Source organism: Branchiostoma lanceolatum, chromosome 1 (assembly GCF_035083965.1).
Source record: "Branchiostoma lanceolatum isolate klBraLanc5 chromosome 1, klBraLanc5.hap2, whole genome shotgun sequence".
In the NCBI taxonomy this organism is placed as follows: domain Eukaryota; kingdom Metazoa; phylum Chordata; class Leptocardii; order Amphioxiformes; family Branchiostomatidae; genus Branchiostoma; species Branchiostoma lanceolatum.
In genome coordinates this window covers 14,046,162-14,063,713 of record NC_089722.1, presented here as the reverse complement: position 1 = coordinate 14,063,713, position 17,552 = coordinate 14,046,162, and the positions used below count along the sequence as shown (strand labels likewise).

General features: G+C 41.3%; 3 protein-coding genes across 7 annotated transcripts in view; 1 reads left to right on the top strand and 2 right to left on the bottom strand.

The window, feature by feature from the left end:
• Window positions 1-797: 797 nt before the first annotated feature.
• Window positions 798-5,144, bottom strand: LOC136436242 (betaine--homocysteine S-methyltransferase 1-like). Its single transcript, XM_066430047.1, has 7 exons — window positions 5,061-5,144; window positions 4,278-4,468; window positions 3,745-3,939; window positions 3,125-3,236; window positions 2,367-2,548; window positions 1,851-1,929; window positions 798-1,195 (listed from the first exon to the last, which is right to left on the bottom strand). The coding sequence occupies exons 1-7, from the start codon at window positions 5,077-5,079 to the stop codon at window positions 927-929; spliced, it is 1,047 nt and encodes a 348-aa protein (XP_066286144.1). The 5' UTR covers window positions 5,080-5,144; the 3' UTR covers window positions 798-926.
• A 3,411-nt stretch (window positions 5,145-8,555) lies between these two features.
• On the bottom strand, window positions 8,556-12,368 carry LOC136436231 (GPI mannosyltransferase 1-like). The gene is made up of 3 exons (XM_066430035.1): window positions 12,178-12,368; window positions 10,535-11,586; window positions 8,556-9,691 (listed from the first exon to the last, which is right to left on the bottom strand). The coding sequence occupies exons 2-3, from the start codon at window positions 11,507-11,509 to the stop codon at window positions 9,404-9,406; spliced, it is 1,263 nt and encodes a 420-aa protein (XP_066286132.1). The 5' UTR covers window positions 11,510-11,586; window positions 12,178-12,368; the 3' UTR covers window positions 8,556-9,403.
• A 182-nt stretch (window positions 12,369-12,550) lies between these two features.
• The window catches only part of LOC136436206 (adenylate kinase 9-like), a 45,976-nt gene continuing 40,974 nt past the window's right edge, over window positions 12,551-17,552 (top strand). For all 5 annotated transcript variants that reach the window (XM_066430015.1, XM_066429998.1, XM_066430024.1 and 2 more), the window contains exons 1-8: window positions 12,551-12,630; window positions 13,530-13,643; window positions 13,904-14,024; window positions 15,275-15,327; window positions 15,439-15,535; window positions 15,746-15,858; window positions 16,489-16,668; window positions 17,163-17,294. In XM_066430015.1, coding sequence (XP_066286112.1) covers window positions 12,613-12,630; window positions 13,530-13,643; window positions 13,904-14,024; window positions 15,275-15,327; window positions 15,439-15,535; window positions 15,746-15,858; window positions 16,489-16,668; window positions 17,163-17,294 — 828 coding nt within the window. In that variant the 5' untranslated portion in view covers window positions 12,551-12,612. The remainder of the gene's footprint in view (window positions 12,631-13,529; window positions 13,644-13,903; window positions 14,025-15,274; window positions 15,328-15,438; window positions 15,536-15,745; window positions 15,859-16,488; window positions 16,669-17,162; window positions 17,295-17,552) is intronic.

The window sequence follows — 17,552 nt, the reverse complement described above, 5'->3', positions numbered from 1 at the left end:
GATGTTAGGCCACAGCAAGTAAATTTTATGGATGAAGTTTCATTGCCTCCGATGGTGGTCAACATGCCCAAAATTGTCAAATATGCCTTGCATTATATAATGTCCTTGGTTGTAGTTAATTGAGATGTATACATAATGTGTTTCATTGCATATGAATACCCAGTGTAGTTGCTTCAGATGATGGTACAACAAGCTCTTTTCTGCATTTGTTGTAGTTAGTCTATTGAGATGTATACACATCTACAAGGACATGTTTACTGCTGAATCAAGGAGGTTTTATATTATATATGAAACCTCATTGGTTGAATACAGGAATAAAAGTCCTGTTGGTCATGATATCATATTATGTCGCCTCAAGTCTTGTTTAACAAGATTTATGATCTCAAAATTTGAAAATATAGGAATCTTTTTTTTTTGCCTGCCTTGTTTTTTTCGCCCTATCTCATTAGTTTTGTAGTCTGCGGAGGATGTCATCCATAAAATTTACTTGCTGTGGTGATTGTAGACATAAGAAAGCAAGTGCGATGCACAGGTTTCTCTAGCCTCTACCAGGCTCCGCGGATCGCTGGGAAAATAGTAGCAATCGGCCAAATAGAGTGAATAGTATGCCAAGGGTACTCCGCTATACAGGGAAGCTCAATAGCTAGGCGTGGTTCACCTATTGAGCTTCCCTGTATAGCGGAGCCTGGTAGAGGTTAGGGTTTCTCCTTGTAGTGTCACGTTTTCATTTAGTTAAACAATACAAAGTAGTTACACTTAAAGGGATATTTTACGACCTGGATGATGTGTATTCCATGTTTATTTCAAGAAGCTTATGGTTCTATTGTTAACCAATACTTTTCCGTCTTCGGAATACAGTCAACAAAAGCTGACATTAATATTGATACAATACTATCAGTTCCAAACAGAAATGCGTCATTTTTGGGTTACAAGAGTTTGACGACTTTCTGGGTGTTGAGACTGTGGAGCTTCTTGTCGGTCCCGTAGGCGAAGTGCTGACTCATGTCGGGGGAATACTTGCTGGCGGGCGGAGTGCGGCCCAGGGACTCGGCCAAGGTCCGGGTGAAGTGCGAGGCGTTCCCACAGCACAGCCCCACGTACTGCAGCCCCAGCTCCCGGCAGCGCTGCCCGAACTCTGCGATCATGGTGCGGCTGCACAGGAAGGCGTCCAGGTCCATGGGGAAGGCACGCTCTCCTAGAAAAGCAATTAAGAAAACATTCTACGTGTATAAGCATACGTTGTGTCGCCGAAGGGCTATAGAAACAAAGATGTTTGGGAAGGAAGTTCGTCAACTTTAACTAACTCTACATACACCAAGTCACAACCAACAGTTCATGCCTTTACAAAATAAATGTTCATGCCTTTACAAAATAAACCTTTCTTTTGGCCGATGGCATTGATTGCGAAGTCACAACCAACAGTTCATGCCTATACAAAATAAATCTTTATGCCTTTACAAAAGAAACCTTTCTTTTGGTCGATGGCACTGATTGCGAAGCCACAACCAACAGTTCATGTTTACCAAATAAATGTTCGATGAGGTCCTTCAATCTTGTGGATAAGCAATTTCATAACAGCGCATGGTTTATACATGATACAGGTAATAAGTACTTCTTTGTGTGCAGACTACCATAAAGACATTGAGCATCAATCCAGTGATATTCAAAAAAGAAGTCAAACCCAACCATAGTCAACTTTAGTTAACATAGAACATTCACAGTAGACTAGAAAACTATGTCGATTCCCATGTATATCCATGTACTTGTTTGTCTTCAATTATCCTTCGGGCATGAACTTGCAAAAAAGTTATTATTTTTATTATTATAAAGGGACTTCTATGTGTTCGCACCTTTATGGTTGACGAGGGACTGCATGGTTGGCCTCAGCTCGTCACAACGGAACGGCACAGGTAGAGCAGCAACAGGAACCTACAATCAAGTACAGGATTGCTATTTATCGTTTTAACCAACTACAAAGCGATACTATACAATGCAACGTTACAGTACGTTATCTTTCTGAATGCTATATGTCACGAACAAAACTCTATATATCAATGAAACAACTTCAACCCTATCTGCAAAAGACGCAAATAGTTGTTGAGCAAATTTTTCAGATACGTAATATTTGAAACATTGACTTTTGAACTTGAGTTTATTCTTTTACATATGCCACCAGTGGCAGCAATGGTACACGTGATTTTCAAAAGACTACTAAAAGTTACTGATGATATTCAGTTATCTATATATATAAATCAAAACCCTCCTTACAAACATACTATCCCTATCCTATCCTATCTGCAATCTCAATTGCTATTGTGTAAGAAAATGTCAGATTTATAGTAACATTCTAAATATTGATAGGTGACCTTGATCTTGTTCTTTATGTTCTCCACCAGCGGCAGCATAGTGAAGGGCCCCCGCCCACAGTTCAGCCCCACCACGGCGGCTCCAGCCTCCTCCAGGGTCCGCATGGAGTCCAGCAGAGAGAGTCCGTCCACACTCCGGTCTGCGTCTTTGTGGAACGTCATGCACACGACCGCCGGGAGACCTGAGCAAGCAACGGGCGCGGGATGGTAAACAGGCAGAACGCATTGCTTGATGCACTGTACTTACAAGAAGTGGATTTTGCAAATAGCTTTAGGTTCCGTGCCTTCTTGTATCAATGGCATCGACATCATCATCAGGAGTATCATCATCAGTATCATCAGCATCATTACGATGATCAGTATCAGCAGCATTATCCGACTCATTATATTATCTTCCTATAGGTGAAGCGTTTACAAAGATCATTCTTCAATGCAGTTTTTCATACTCTCCAAGCAGAGGAGGGGTTCCGGCTGGTTTTTGACGTGTTTTAGGCGTTTTTGTCGGGCTTTCTAAGTTGTCATTTTTTTTTTTTTTCTGACACAAAGTAAGTTTTTCATTCATTCATTCTATCAGGTCCTCTACGACCAATTTCTCCATCAGTTTCAATAAATTTCAGCAGTACAAAAAGTCATGATCGTAATCTAGTGGAAGAAGAAAACATGAAAGACTTCGAATGGTCGGGTTTATTGTAGAACCAAACGTTTTGCACATAAACCTAGTACAGTATTTGTAAAGGTTTACCAAAAGAGGAGCTTACCTTTGCCGTACTTCTTGATACACTCCAGCGCCAGCATGGCCTCGGCAACCATCCCGTATGTCTCCGCTACGATGTAGTCTGCACCTTCCTCAACAGCCCACTCTATCTGTTCCTACAAAGGACATGTATGTCCTAAATGGTCACTTACGTTTTAGCTTTTGAATATTCTGCTTTTTGTTAGGTTCTGGTTAGCAAATGGACGATGTTGAATTATTAGGTAACGTCGTCCTCTCTCCTAGATCATATTCACAATAGAATCTAGACCGTCTGTGAGACAGCGTTAACTTCCATAATCGGCTTAAGCCTCTGTCGAAATACTTTTAGACTACGTACGCCTTTCTACAATAACTTTCTTTACCAGCCCTCAAAAAGGCCTGGTGGAGACTAACATGTTTGTAAATATGTCTTTGTTGTGACCTGTACGTAGCTCAGTTGGGCAAAAATACACAATAAATGGCTTCATTCATTCATCATTGCTCATTGAGTCCCATCGATGCCTTTCTATCGCGTTTCCAAATTGTGACTTCATCCAACAGTTTTGCAATTAGAACTTGGAGAAAACGGTACGTCTAGACTATTTGATATCTAATCTGCATGAGAGATGATCTTCTTTCTCTTACTTTAAATATGGTGATACACTCTTCGCGTGTTGAGGGCACTTTGGGGTCGAACACGGTTGTGTTACAGATGTTTCCCGCCATCAGAGTACCGGTCTCGTCTGCCACCTCCCGGGCCAGCTTCAGGGCGGTCCGGTTCATGGTCTCCAGGTCAGCCTCCCGCCCGATAACCCGCAGCTTCTCCCGGTGCCCATAGTACTAGTGGGAAGAAGAAAATGAGATGCCTTTGTTCTATAGAGATACATGTACGTGTTGTTACCTCCTTGAAAACGGCGGTATTGTAGCCAGTTGGTGTGTTTGTAGTCAGTTGTTGTGTTTGTTTGCTTGTTTTGGTGTGAGTCCGCAGTTACGTGAATATTGCAAAGTGGCAAGATGTTACAGGCGCAAGTGGTGTAATAGGATACTTGTTGCTGGTGTTTCTCACGGCTTAAGGGCGTCTAAAAGATTGTGAAAAAACGAAAATGAGTCGAAAAACTATTTAAAGCACTCTAACCGTGCGCCTTTAAGTTAAATTGTATATCAAATGTTAAATTCACCGTGAATGCCAACACCACGTCACTTCCGGCGTGTACAAACTCTCGATACAACCCTTTCACCAGGTCTGGGTGTTCCACCACCACTTCCGGTACGTAGGCCCCGGCCTTCAGGTAACCACGTCGCTCGAACTCGAACAGATATCCCTCCGCACAGATGACTGTCTGTCCATCCTTCAGACGCTCAAGCAAACCTGCAACATAAATTTTGAAACAAAAAAGCTCAGAACTTAGTATGCTCTGCGATTTAGATTTGATCTTTGCCAACTGGCATGTGTACCATTATTTACTGTAAAACATTCTTATAGCTTTAACAATTGATTAAATTTGATTCGCCCCTGAGGCGAAACCAAAAATTTCTTCAGTGCCTCGTTGTTTCAATATTTGTGTTCCTCACAAGGCTTTCTCGTGAGAAACACTGTATTTGAGGAAAATACTACATTTGAGGAAAATGTTCTCCTCGGTTGCCCTCATGTCTCTTCAGTGAAGTTTACCCGCACTTGTAATCCTAAGTAATAGTTATGTTCTACCGTTCTGAGCCAGGCAACACAAGTATCCACGGAGTCAGAGCATGTCAATAACGCAACATGATAAGGCCTAAAGAACTTTGACCTGTTGAACGGCCATTCAATCTGGCTTGTAGGCTATTTGTAGACTATGTTCTATGTTACATGTATACCTGGGTAGTTACACGAAAATAAGTCTGCACCGTCACAGTTGAAGCAAAGTTAAGACATACACACACTAGTAAGATCTAGAGCAGCTCCTTAGAACGATGCAACCTACCTTTAGTTTTAGGAGGCATGGTTGACTGTTACTTAACTGTTGTTGACAGAAGAAACCTTTCTTTAAGTGATTGCACCCACCGGGCGACGGGCACACTGCCAGGAACAAATTCATTGTGTTTTATTGTTATGAATGTTCAAAACAGCGGTTAAGAGTAATACCATCCCCACGATATCTAGAATCATAACAATACGGATATTATGTCATATATTGATATGCCTACATTCGAGCTGACTGGTTTTGCTTAGAAGACACACCTGTTTCTTAAATGGACTGGACCATGTTGATTAGTTAGGGTGTACGGATCAGAGCGAATGGTTGAATTCTACTCTCCAAGCAGAGGTTGGTGGGGAAGATTGTGACCTTTTCAACATATGCCCCGTTTTTTGTCAGCTTTCCGTTGGTGGGGAGAGCTAACAAAACACGGGGCATCTTATAAAAATGTCACAATCTTCCCCACCAACGTTAACCTCTTCTCAATTGGAGAGTAGTTGAATTCTCCTCCGTGGGTTAGGTGCGGAGTCTCACTAAGAGAGTCGTAACCCTGTGAAAACAACGAGGACAGATTTAGAGAAAAATCAAACGACTAAGGGAAAATGCCCATGACAGAGCATCTACAGGGTCAGTATGATTTTTAAGGTGCAAACACATGACAAGGCAACTGTTTTACGCATTGATTTATTGTATCGGTTGGGAATACAAAGGTATCGATAGACACACCACCTGTTCCTGTACATAGGTGACTTACAAAATCACAGTTTAGTTTATACATTCATTATGCAATACAATAGAATTTATCGAGTTAGAACTTTATTTACATGTTGTTTCAACTGTTTGGAATAATAGAACTGTTACATATTCTTTTGTAAACCGGATGGTTTTCTGTCACTGCCTAATACACTTAAGACCCACCTCCCGCAAAAACTACGTTCACCAAATGAATTCGAGGTTAATTGTATCAGTCGATCAAGTTCTTCACTAGCGCCTCCTTTCCTGTTATGATCCTGTGCCTTCTCCTCCTCCTCCAACAGAAGCAACTGATTATCGCTATTATGAGTAAGGTAGCAGGTAGAGTCGAGGCTAAGATTACAATGAGTAAGAAATAACTAGTTTGTTCACAGTCTTCCGCTGTGAAGAACTTGCCTGACTTGTCAACGTGAAACGGCTGAAGCTGAACTTGGCGTACAAGCATGGTGACTTCCTTGGTGACGGTTACGTTGACGTCGGCAAAACACTTGTAAGATTTCCTTACGTCTGTGGAGAAGACGTTCAATGTCATGTTTTCTACGCGACGCTGTTGGTTTGGCGCTATCGTCTGCGGAAAGATGACCGGTAGTTCTGTATAGGACAGCTCTGTGCTAGCTAGTCGGTACCGACTTCTACGTTTCCCGATGTTTGATTGGACAAAAGTGAAGGTGACGTAGAAAGTAGCATTGTGCATGTAGAACTCAAGAGTCAGGGAAGAAACGTTATGTTGACACTCTCCTGAGACGGTGACGGTCTCTGGAACGTTAAAGACGCCTTCTCCAACTTTACCGTCCTGTTTTACATACTCGGCGATAAACTGTACGCCCATGTTAGCCATTAAACAAATCTGTCCTGTGGAGTTTTTGACAACGTAGTGTCCTTGGTGAGGTTTTGAGGGCTTGCTAGGAACCGGAGGTGTTGTGGGTGTGTATGGGGGAGTAGTGTGGGGAGGAGCTGAGGTAAGAATCGTCGTTGCAGGAGCAATAGTGTCTGTCACGTCGGTTGTCTGCACTGTGGTGGCAGGTGCAAGAGTGTTGGTCACTTTGGTCGGTAGTGTTGTCGTGGCGTTCAGAAGGGGGTATATCGTAGTGAGCAGGTCTTGGGGACACTTCACCGCATCGCTGAACTGACCATCCTCTACGCCGAATGGTTGCACCTGCATTTCGATGATCTCTAACACCACACTCTGTCCTACTGTGAAGTTCCGCTGGGAGGAGCACCGGTACGATTTCCCCATCTCAGTATCGAAGAGAGACAAGTCGTTCTCCACCTGGATGTCAGACGTGTTCGGGTCTTGGGCACCCGGAAATAATCGTGCATTCCGCTGGTAACCAACAACGAGGCTGTTCAGAATGAACCTTTTACCATCAGAATAAAAGGACAGGCTAAGGTTAAAAGCGTTGGTGAACATCAACGACAAGGTCGCTTGGTCGTCCTCACATGACCCGCCTACGCTGCTGTTCGCGGGAAGGACGTAGGTGGCGTTTCTGTTCTTCCCGTTTCCCGCGCGGTACGACACACGAAACAAAACGCCCATTTTTGCCAACAAGCACACTTGTCCCTTGGAGTTATTCAGAGAAAAATATCCAACGGGAAAGACTAGGGAGGGAGTTACAGCGTGAAAAGGGGTTGTACTTGGTCGAGGGGGGTCCGTTGTTGGGTCATAATCTTGGGGACACTCTTGGGGGAGAGAGAACGTGCCTTGGTCGTCGACCTCAAACGGTTGGGCCTGTATGTTGTGAACAGTTAAATTGGTGCGAAGCGAATCACCAACATTGTTAGCATTGCTTAAAACCAACTCTTGATCCCTCTTACATACGTATGACTGAGGTGTTATCACAGAAGATGTCGTCTTGATTGCCTGAATCCCTGAGACCACGGACAGGAGTGTCTTGTTCGCGTGCAAGGCGTTTGGAAACAGAGACGGTATCAGCTGGTAGTAAATGGTGATCTGGGAAAGCCAGAAATGTGTCATGAGGGGAAAATTCCTTGAGAAAGTCAGGTTCATTCCGAAATGTCCCATAGATGGAGCTATATTGCTAAAGCTAATGTTCATGACGGCTGTCTGTTCGTGAAATCCGTGAGCACATATTCCGCTGACGTAGCTGTTGTTGGGTAGGGGATACGACACAGTGTCCGTAGTGTTGTCCGTTCTCAGGTACTCGACGTGAAAAGTGGCGGAGATGTCCAACAGGATACATTTCTCTCCACCCCCGTTCTCGACGTAGAAGTGACCAACCGGAGGTAGTGGATTACTGGTAGCTTCACAGCATGCAGTTACAATACATCCCGCTAGAAGGACAAGCCTCGCCAGCAGCCCCAACATCTCAACAGAACGTTGAAGAGCAGTTTTACGTAAAACCAAGAGCTGATTTTATAGCAGACTTGTCCCCTCTTCTTTGGCTACTGGATTTGCTTGCTGTCGTCAGAATGTTGTGGCGGACCTAAGGACTTTGATCTACTAGTCTGGCACGTAGGCAGCTCTGTTATACACACACTGGTTAATGATTGTCCACGTGTACACATCGTAACCCAATAACAGTCCGTGTTTTTTGGGTGCAGCACTATAGCAGTGGGTTTTATGGGCACGGGGACAGGATGTAGCTCGATATCATGCAATTAGGAGTTCAGTAATGGTCATAGGTGGGTGGATGTTGTTTACTTTTCACACAGGTGTGTTTGGAATAATGTTTCCTTCATGATGCACAGGTAGAACAATATGGTTCAATAAAGGGATAGACACAGGTGTGTCGATATGATTGTCTTTACTTACTGAATTTTTCAAGACACGAATACATCATACAATGTACTGTATCCAGATAATACAAATAGTCACACAAGTAGAAATCACTAATATCCACTAGTAAAATGTATAAAAAAAAGCCTGAATACCATGTGGTAAGATATAATACATGTATGTACATGTATAGGGTAAGGTATCCCTTGAGGCTTTGGGGACAGCAAGTTTTGAAACAGGCAAAGAAAAACCTTGACATTACCCAGGACAAAAAACAAAACATCAAGCAAAGAAGAGCTTTGTTCTTTTCTAGACTTTGGAAGTAAACATTTCATTAACCTATACTGGTCTCTTGGCCAGTTAATGTTTTATGGAGAGTCATAACTTGCATTGGAGAAATAATTCATTTCAACTAAAAGTACATGTATATGCACTACAGGACAAAATCATGCATTCTTACCAAATCATTTCTCCATTCTATTTACTTCAATAGAATAGTATCTTATTTCTGGAATTCATGTCATAAAACAAACAAAAAATCATATTCATCCAAATAAAATCTCAAAGAGCAAATATTTGAATACAATACACTTCAAATACATTTACATCATTTTGATAGTACTAGTAGATGGACAAAGTTTAAAATGCAAAGTGGAACAATGCTCTCTTCACAACAATTTATCTTTATGGTTCTAAAGAATACATGCATTGAAATTATGCCAACCATAGGCATACAGGTGAATATTGAAAGCAACAAAGGCTCCCCAGAGTATCAAAATAGTCACATCACACATACATTCATTATCTGGTTATCATTTGTTCTTTCCCGTCTCGCGAGAGTTAGACATAAAGCCACTTACTAATCATTCATATTCAACTTCACCAGTTTTCCCTTGGAAAACATAGGCTCATGTACATGTGCGTTTAGCAACTTGATCAGAATCCAAACATTGATGGCAAAGAATAGTATCCCTGCAGCCCAAATGTACAGGAAAGTATTCTGTCCCTGGAACTCCAAGTAATAGGCAGGGAGCAGCCATAGGGCCTGGCCCAGGAACCACAGGGTTGCCATGGTGACGGCATCCTGTATCTTCATCTTCAGGGTGGGCAGGATGACAGGAAGTAGGCTCAGGTACCACAGGAAGTACTGGGAATGATGGGAAATAAAAGCAACAAAACATCAGTCAGTATGTAGTTTAATATATGTCTCCATATTGCTGTAAATGCAGTTTGTTGTAGTTTAATGTTTGCAGTTCTTTTGATAACCTTTTCACTGCAAACTTAAAACCACTGCAAAAATGTTAATTCTGTCTTCTGCCTGCCACCTTATTTTGACCGGGAACTAAAAACCACCGTAAACACTCCACTTTCTCCCTACCGTGACATTAAATCTCTGTAAGCTTAAAATTCATTTACAGTACAGGGCTCGAAATACTGGGTGCATGTGCACCTGTGTGCACCCAAAATTGGAGCTGTGCACCTAATTTTTGACTGTGGGTGCACTGGTGCACCTAGATATTTTTGTTCTCTATACTATAGGGTAATGGTTCTCTTGTACACAAGCATAAAGGACATTCTTGAAATGTTCGTATCAGAAAAAGCAATTTATACCTTTTGTTGTACTTTATTTGAAGTATTGCTTGCCTTGGTTGAAATTTGAAATCTGGATAGAATTACAGATTGAACTTCTTAAGAGAGGCAGTAGCGTCAAACTTATGTTTTGTTGACATTCAACTTTATCTTATGTGGTGCACCCAATTTTGTTTCTGTGCACCTCATTTTTTGGGTTGGTTGCACCAGTGCACCTATTTCCAAAAAAGAATTTCGAGCCCTGCAGTAATACATGTACCTTTTTTATGTAATCATATTTCATTTCATATTTCTTGCATTGTAAAAGCAGTTACAGTGGATCAGTAAAGTGAAAAGACATCCATTTTTGTCAGGCGAAATTCTTTGATAATACATGAACATAAAGACAAGTTTTGCCTACCTGTGATGTACAGACTTTGTTGAAGGTAACAAACAGGAAAGTCTGCACAAAACAGCAGAATGGCAGGTCTCTGTACAACCAACACGACACGGCAACCAACAGTACAACCTGCGGCAGGAATGCCACAATCCCCACCACAAAGGACCACTCACTCTCAGACGTCAGGTACAGCATGTAGAAGTACACAGAAAAGTTATGTCTTATGTCTCTCCTAGTCAGGTGGTATAGATATGTCTCTTCAACAAACTCCTGTCCATACATGACAAAACACAATCCTGTAAGCAAGACAAATGTCATAGCAGATGTAAAAACAAGCTGCACTCGAGATGGGTTTACAAAGGATTCAATGAAGTCTGAAGTTGTTTTTGTGGCTTGTTTACGATTACATGTACAACCTGTGTAGTCTTCGTTCATTATGAGAAACAATGGCAGAGCGTATGTTGCAGGGTAGATCCTGAAGTGTACTGCAGTTGCGTACAGAATGGCAGCAGTGTTGGTGCATTTCTTCATGACAAAGTACAATGTTCCCAGGACCAACATGATGGTGAGAGCTTCTGCATTTCCTCTGCTAGATACCCCCATAGGCAGAGGGTTGAAGAGCCACACCGACGCACACATCTTGCTCGTCTTTGCATCCACTCCCCTTAAAAGGAGAATCTGGTGCATTAAGTACCCTGCTATCACGTCACTTAAAACGAAGAGCAGCTTGCCGAACACAGGAGAGATGTAGATGTTGGGTGTCAACATCCAGGCTAGTAGAGGGGTGTATCTGTAGGTGGCACGATTGTAAGGTGACTGTCCGTTAGTGACGTACTGCGCAGCATCAGAGAAGACGTAGTAGTCCACGTCTGTGTACTTGACCAGCATGGTGCGGTCCTGCCATTCTCCGTACGCTACAAGCACTAGACGTGCTCCCAAAGCCAGGAGACAGAGACGTAGTATGTTCATTGTAAGGATCATGGTGATAGTTGTCATCACAGGTAAATGGCGCCGATGAGAGTGCCAAGTTGAAGGGGTACAGTTGATCACAAGTGATTTGTGCTGTCACCCATCTGAAAGACAATAGTCAACAAATGTACATGCAATGTAGTAGTTGTTGTCCTTTCAACATCTATTATCTCACTAGACGTGGTCTCTAGGTGCTAGGTCTCGCTTGGCCTAATGTAATGTAAAAGACAAATCTCACAAACTGCACATGAAATCAATATGAAATCGCAATAAGCCCATTCGCAGATTCCAGTACACATGTTCAGTGTCAAAGGTGATGGCCCGTTATATGTTCATGTTACATAATCATCTCAGAGCACCACAGCCCCTGGCTTGTAAGCAGTTCTCGTCTCGACATTGTCTGGATTTGCATAAATAACAAATTATGCCCTGAAGGGTTTTGTTTACGTCTCAGGGCCCTTCATCTTTGACACTGCACATGCGCACTCGAATCTACCAACTTGAATCTACGAATGAGCTTATAATTATAACAGCGCACCTCTCTAGGCACTTGACTCTAATTGAGAGGTATTGCCTAGTACTGAACAAGAACCTTTGATTTGAAGGAAATTGTCGCACAAACGTTGGCTAATATTTTTGACTGTCAACAGCACACGCGAACCAGTTTCGCTCAGCCATAACTGGAAAATACTTACCGAATTCACCCACTTTGCTGGCAAAAAGAGAATCCTGTAGATTCTGTATTTCTATCTGAACGTATGTCATTTTGTTTTATCTCAAATATTTTCCAAAATAAAGAGCTATTGCAGAGAAACACCAGGAAGAAAATACATTTTTGCAAATTTCCGCCATTTTGGATTTGGCGCTGGCGCGTTGCATTGTGGGAAGTATCCTTTGGATTCTATCATTACTTTGAAATAATAGGGGTGCATAAAAATAGAAATATTTTCAAATTCAGTTTTACTAAATATTTAAGACATATTTAAATACAAAAAGTATCTTCAATGTATAAGACACCCAACAAAATACTAGTATATTGACTATAATTCCATTTTTGATTTTCTGCATTATACTTTCAACCCTGTTTGACATATGGTATCATCCACCGATTCTATGGCGACCAAACAAATATGGCGGACGTAGAACAGGTAAGATTTCAATTTGAATTTTATGCCAATTATTCAACCAAATTTGAGATTTTAAGAACATTGATTGGTATTTTTGGCATCATAAAATGGTACTGCTTCTCCCTTGTGAATATGATTTCCCTACATGCACGCACAGCGGAATTATCGCGGTTGAAATCATCGCGTGATGTTGTGGTTTGGGGTTCAGATCCGTTGAGTTAGCCTGCATACAAAACACTGACAGGTCACTTGTTGAATCCAAGCCTTGTCGCTTCTAGTATCCAATTCATGTAAAATTTCATATGCCATATGCACACTTGAGATCAGAATAAACAACTTGAAATGAATTCAAAAGTTACCAACTCTTGGGAGAAGACAACTACAGTAGTCCGAGAGGGCCCCTGGCAACAAAACTAATTTAGGCAACATTGTATGATATTTTTGTATCGTATTGGTTCATTTATTACAGCTATACGAGTTTATGACTACTGCCACATAGTTTTGATACATAATATACGAAATATTTATGTCTCCTCTAGTAATGCATTGCCTATGATACATGATTAAGTTTTGATTGGACACATTAATCAGTATTACAGGCTCAAATATTATAAAACAGTGTGATAATATTTTCCTTGTCAACTTTTTGAACGTATCAGGGGAAATTGGTACCTTGACAACTCGGCCCCTGGTCAATTATGACAACTCAGGTTATAGTACTTAAGGTTAGGGTTGAGTTAGAGCTAGGGTTTACCCGGTTTAGTTTACTGTTAAAATTAGAGGTCCTCTTGATGGAGAAACGTCTAGAAACTGTCATATGAATGGTGCTGAGTTGTTCTGATTTGCTAGGTGCAGAGTTGTCCAACATGTCTTTGTGAGCTATGAACCATCTACATGTGTCGTTATGTCTTGTCTTGTAGGCTTCTGTTGATGAGGGAGGGGGGAGCATTGGTCCTGGGATCAGTGTCATGAGTCTGAGTGACCTTCCCGAGGAGCTGAAACCTCTGGAGGGAGACCCCTACAGTGAAGATGAGGTATGTCATTTGCTTGCGTTATCACTTATCAGAAAGAAAAAAATATGAAATAACTAATTTCCTACAGGGTTGCTTTTGCTATTGTACCTGTTTGTTCCATCATATGTTATTATGACTGTACAGTTTTTTTTTTATCAAGACATGGCAAAACTACATATAACAGCTTCATCAAACAATGTGAAGTTTGCTAGTTTGTTGCAAAAATTAAGATATCAAGCAGTTAATACTGACATTTTTTGTTGCTTTTTTCCTCCTTTCAGACGGAACTGAGAGCCCTGTTGTCCAAACCAACATGTTTCATAGTGATAGGGAAGCCAGGGTCCGGGAAAACCATGCTGGCACAGAAACTGGCAATGACATGGAAGGCAATGCTAGTAAATCGTAAGTACCTAGGCCTCTGTTTAGAAAACAGTTCTCTGTTTACTTTTTAACCTGCTCTGTGTTACTCAAGCTTAATTTTCTCTTGTTTATGCTCTATGCATAGTGTCGTAATCATCCTTTTTGCCGTATGTCGGTATGTATTGAGGTGGCCGTCAATGCTTTCCATTGTCTCCAGCTTACATGAAGTTTGTAATATTCATTCAGCTCAATAGCTACATCCGTAAAGTGACACCTTTATTCTGCAATCTGTTTTCACTGTTTTTAATACTTATCATATTGCATGTCCTCAGTTTCTTTGCTATAGAACAAAATGATGTTACAGGGTATCCATGTAAAAAGATCTGAACGCACTCGAGGAATGGCAAAGCAAATGGCTCATGCAGTTTAATCCCGAAAAATGCTACATTATGCACATAACAAGCAAAAGGACCCCACATGTAACTAGCTACCAGTTTTGTGTTAAGACTTTAGCAACAACAAAAAAACACCCATACCTGGGTGTTACATTAACAACCGACCTAAAGTGGAGTGCCCATGTCAACAACATAACAAACAAGGCTAAACAGACGTTGGGAGTGATCAAACGTAACTTGTGGGCATGCCCATTGAAGGTAAAATCACTTGCGTACACATCACTAGTAAGACCAAACCTAGAATACGCCGCAACAGTATGGGATCCATATACTAAGAAAGACACAGATAAATTGGAGAGGGTACAGAACCAAGCAGCCAGATTCTGCACGAACAACTACGTCAGGGGTGCTAGTGTCACCAAAATGAAAACAGATCTGCAGTGGATGTTACTCGAGGAGAGAAGGAAAATGTCCAGACTATGCATGATGTACAAAATGACTAATAAATTGGTGGACGTACCAACTAATAAGTATCTAATACCAGCTCAGAAAAGGACAAGAAATAGCCATGCCTTTAAGTATCAGACTTTTTAACCTAGGATTGATGTGTTTAAAAATTCGTATTTTCCTAGAACGATCGTAGAGTGGAACTCGTTACAACCAAGTACAGTGGAAGCATCCTCATTAGATAGCTTTAAACAATGCATGCAGTTAGATATGCGAAGGTTAGACAAGATAGGTCGTTCGGTGTAATATAACGAGCTGCTGCCGCGCCGCGTGCCTGCGAAGCTGGTGTGTTACGCCGAATGGCGGTTATACCGGCTATATAGATACAGATACAGATATGTAAAGAAAAAGTAACTGTACAATGAGATACAACTTGGTTTTCCCTTCCAGCCACTGACATCATCAATCAGAACATAGAACTGCAGACAGAGATGGGCATAAAGGTGAGTAATAAAATAGCTTTTTCTCTGATTGCTTTTTGCCAATCATGAATCAAGTTATATTGATGAACATGTATGGAGAAAATCAATCTCATTTATTATTTCTCATTCCAGTGCCAAGAAATCCTCCTTCGAGGAGAGGCCATCCCAGAAGAAATGGTGGCCAAGATGGTCCAGGATAAGATCAACTCTTCTGAGGTGACACATCACGGTAAGGGTCAAATGTTTCTTTTTTAACTATTCCATTTCAAAATTTCTTTTGGGGCTTTCAGAAATCATTTCCCCCTGGCCCGTTTCATCATAATTTCCATCTACAGTATATCCATGCATGATATTTAAAGTGATCTGGACTCCCATACTTTCCGTGTTTTCTACCACCAGTAAACATTTTTTTAATAGAATGTGTATGTTACTTGTTCAGGCTATGTTCTGGATGGGTTTCCCTGTATGGATGAGAGCTACATGAACATCCCAGAACAGCTGGAGCTGGTCAAGAACTGGAAACTCAAACCTGACTTCATCGTCAATCTCAAAGTAAGTGAAGTGTACTCTACATTAGGCCAGAAAGTTCAAAGTACATTGGTACAAAGTGCAATTGGCCGGTTTTTGCTAAAAAGCGTATTGCAATTAAATGGTTTCTACTGTAATATGTCAAAAAGCAGCAGATTGTATAACACCATTGAAACTGCATGCTAGTTGCTAGATCAGCTGTGCTAGATTATAACTCTTTGGATACAGAATATTGCACGGAAGATGTAATGCCACTTGAGTATATTTTATGTTTGTCTCATGTCATCAAGTGATATAAGTCATTTGTAAACACCTCAAATTTTACTTTCAGTTTACGTTCAAATTCAGCTCAGTGAATATGTCTTCTCGTACCATACATACATAGTGCATATGGCTGAGCCCATTTTTGTTCAAAAGTCACAAAACTTTTTTGCAATCACTCTAGCAGGGAGCTAGACCACTGGTAGTGGTGTGTGTTCAACTCCTATACTCTTTCCCAAATGCTGAGTACTAAGCAGAAAAATCAGTATGTACCATTTTTAAAGATTTAGGTATGACTCGTCTGGGGATGGAACTCACGACGTACCAAATGCATAAAATGACAATTGGAAATTTTGATTTTAACTTTAAACATCCATGTGTTGTTTTCCCTAGATTCCAGACAAAGACCTAGAGAGACGGAGACTGGGACAGAGAGTGGACCCCCTGACTAATGAACTCTATCCAGAAGACATCTGGAACCCAGAGAAACCTGAACCCAAAGCACAGAAGGGGGAGGGAGAAGAAGAAGAGGAGGAGGAGGAGGAAGAGGAGGAGGAAGGAGAGGGAGAAGAGGTGAGAAGGATGGTTTCTTAGTTAATATGGTTTGTTTGTGCTTCAAGCAGTTGTGTGTATTAAGGAGTGAAACTTGAAAAATAGTCACAGAAAGTATGTTAACTTTTCTTTGTTTATCAACTTCGTGGATTAACAATGACGGCCCGCCTCAGTGTGAACTGAAAAGCAGTGAAGATGATGATGATGATTAACTTTAGGGAATAGTAGGACTGTAAAAGTTTTGAACACAGTCCCTCCATTGTTACATAGTAGTTATGAAGTGATAACTTGTCAGATGAAGTGGAGTGAAAAATCCTGGATACCAAATTTTCGTACCAAAGAGACATAAGAATGTTATTGGTGATCACCTTTAACACCCATGTTCCTTACAGTGCTACAGTTTCTGTTTTAAAGAATGAGTACTCAGTAATCCCAACTCATACCAATGATGTACATGTCTAGTCAATGACTAAGTCCTGTCCTTGGTACTGAATGTGTGTTTGTTTGATGACTAGGGTGATGAGGGGATGCCTCCAGAGTTGGACCCAGAGATCCTGGCCCGCCTGGTGAAGAGAGTGGAGGATCTACCTGAGTACATCACACACAACGTACAGGAGTACAAGGACAACATGCTCAGGACACTCGAGGTATGTATACCATCATGTGTTATCATGTTTACTTCTGTCATAGCCCAAATGGAAAATCTAGACAAGTCATTTCTTCATTAGAGATTCATGCGAAATTCCATTGAACATTACTGCTGCACATTATTTGCAAGTACTTTGCATATTTTCGGAACCTAAGATACATGTACAATGTACATGACTGTTGAGTTTTCAACATTCCATGATTCCATCTATACTGTCAAACTTTCAAAAATGAATTTCTGTGTTATCAAGGCCTTA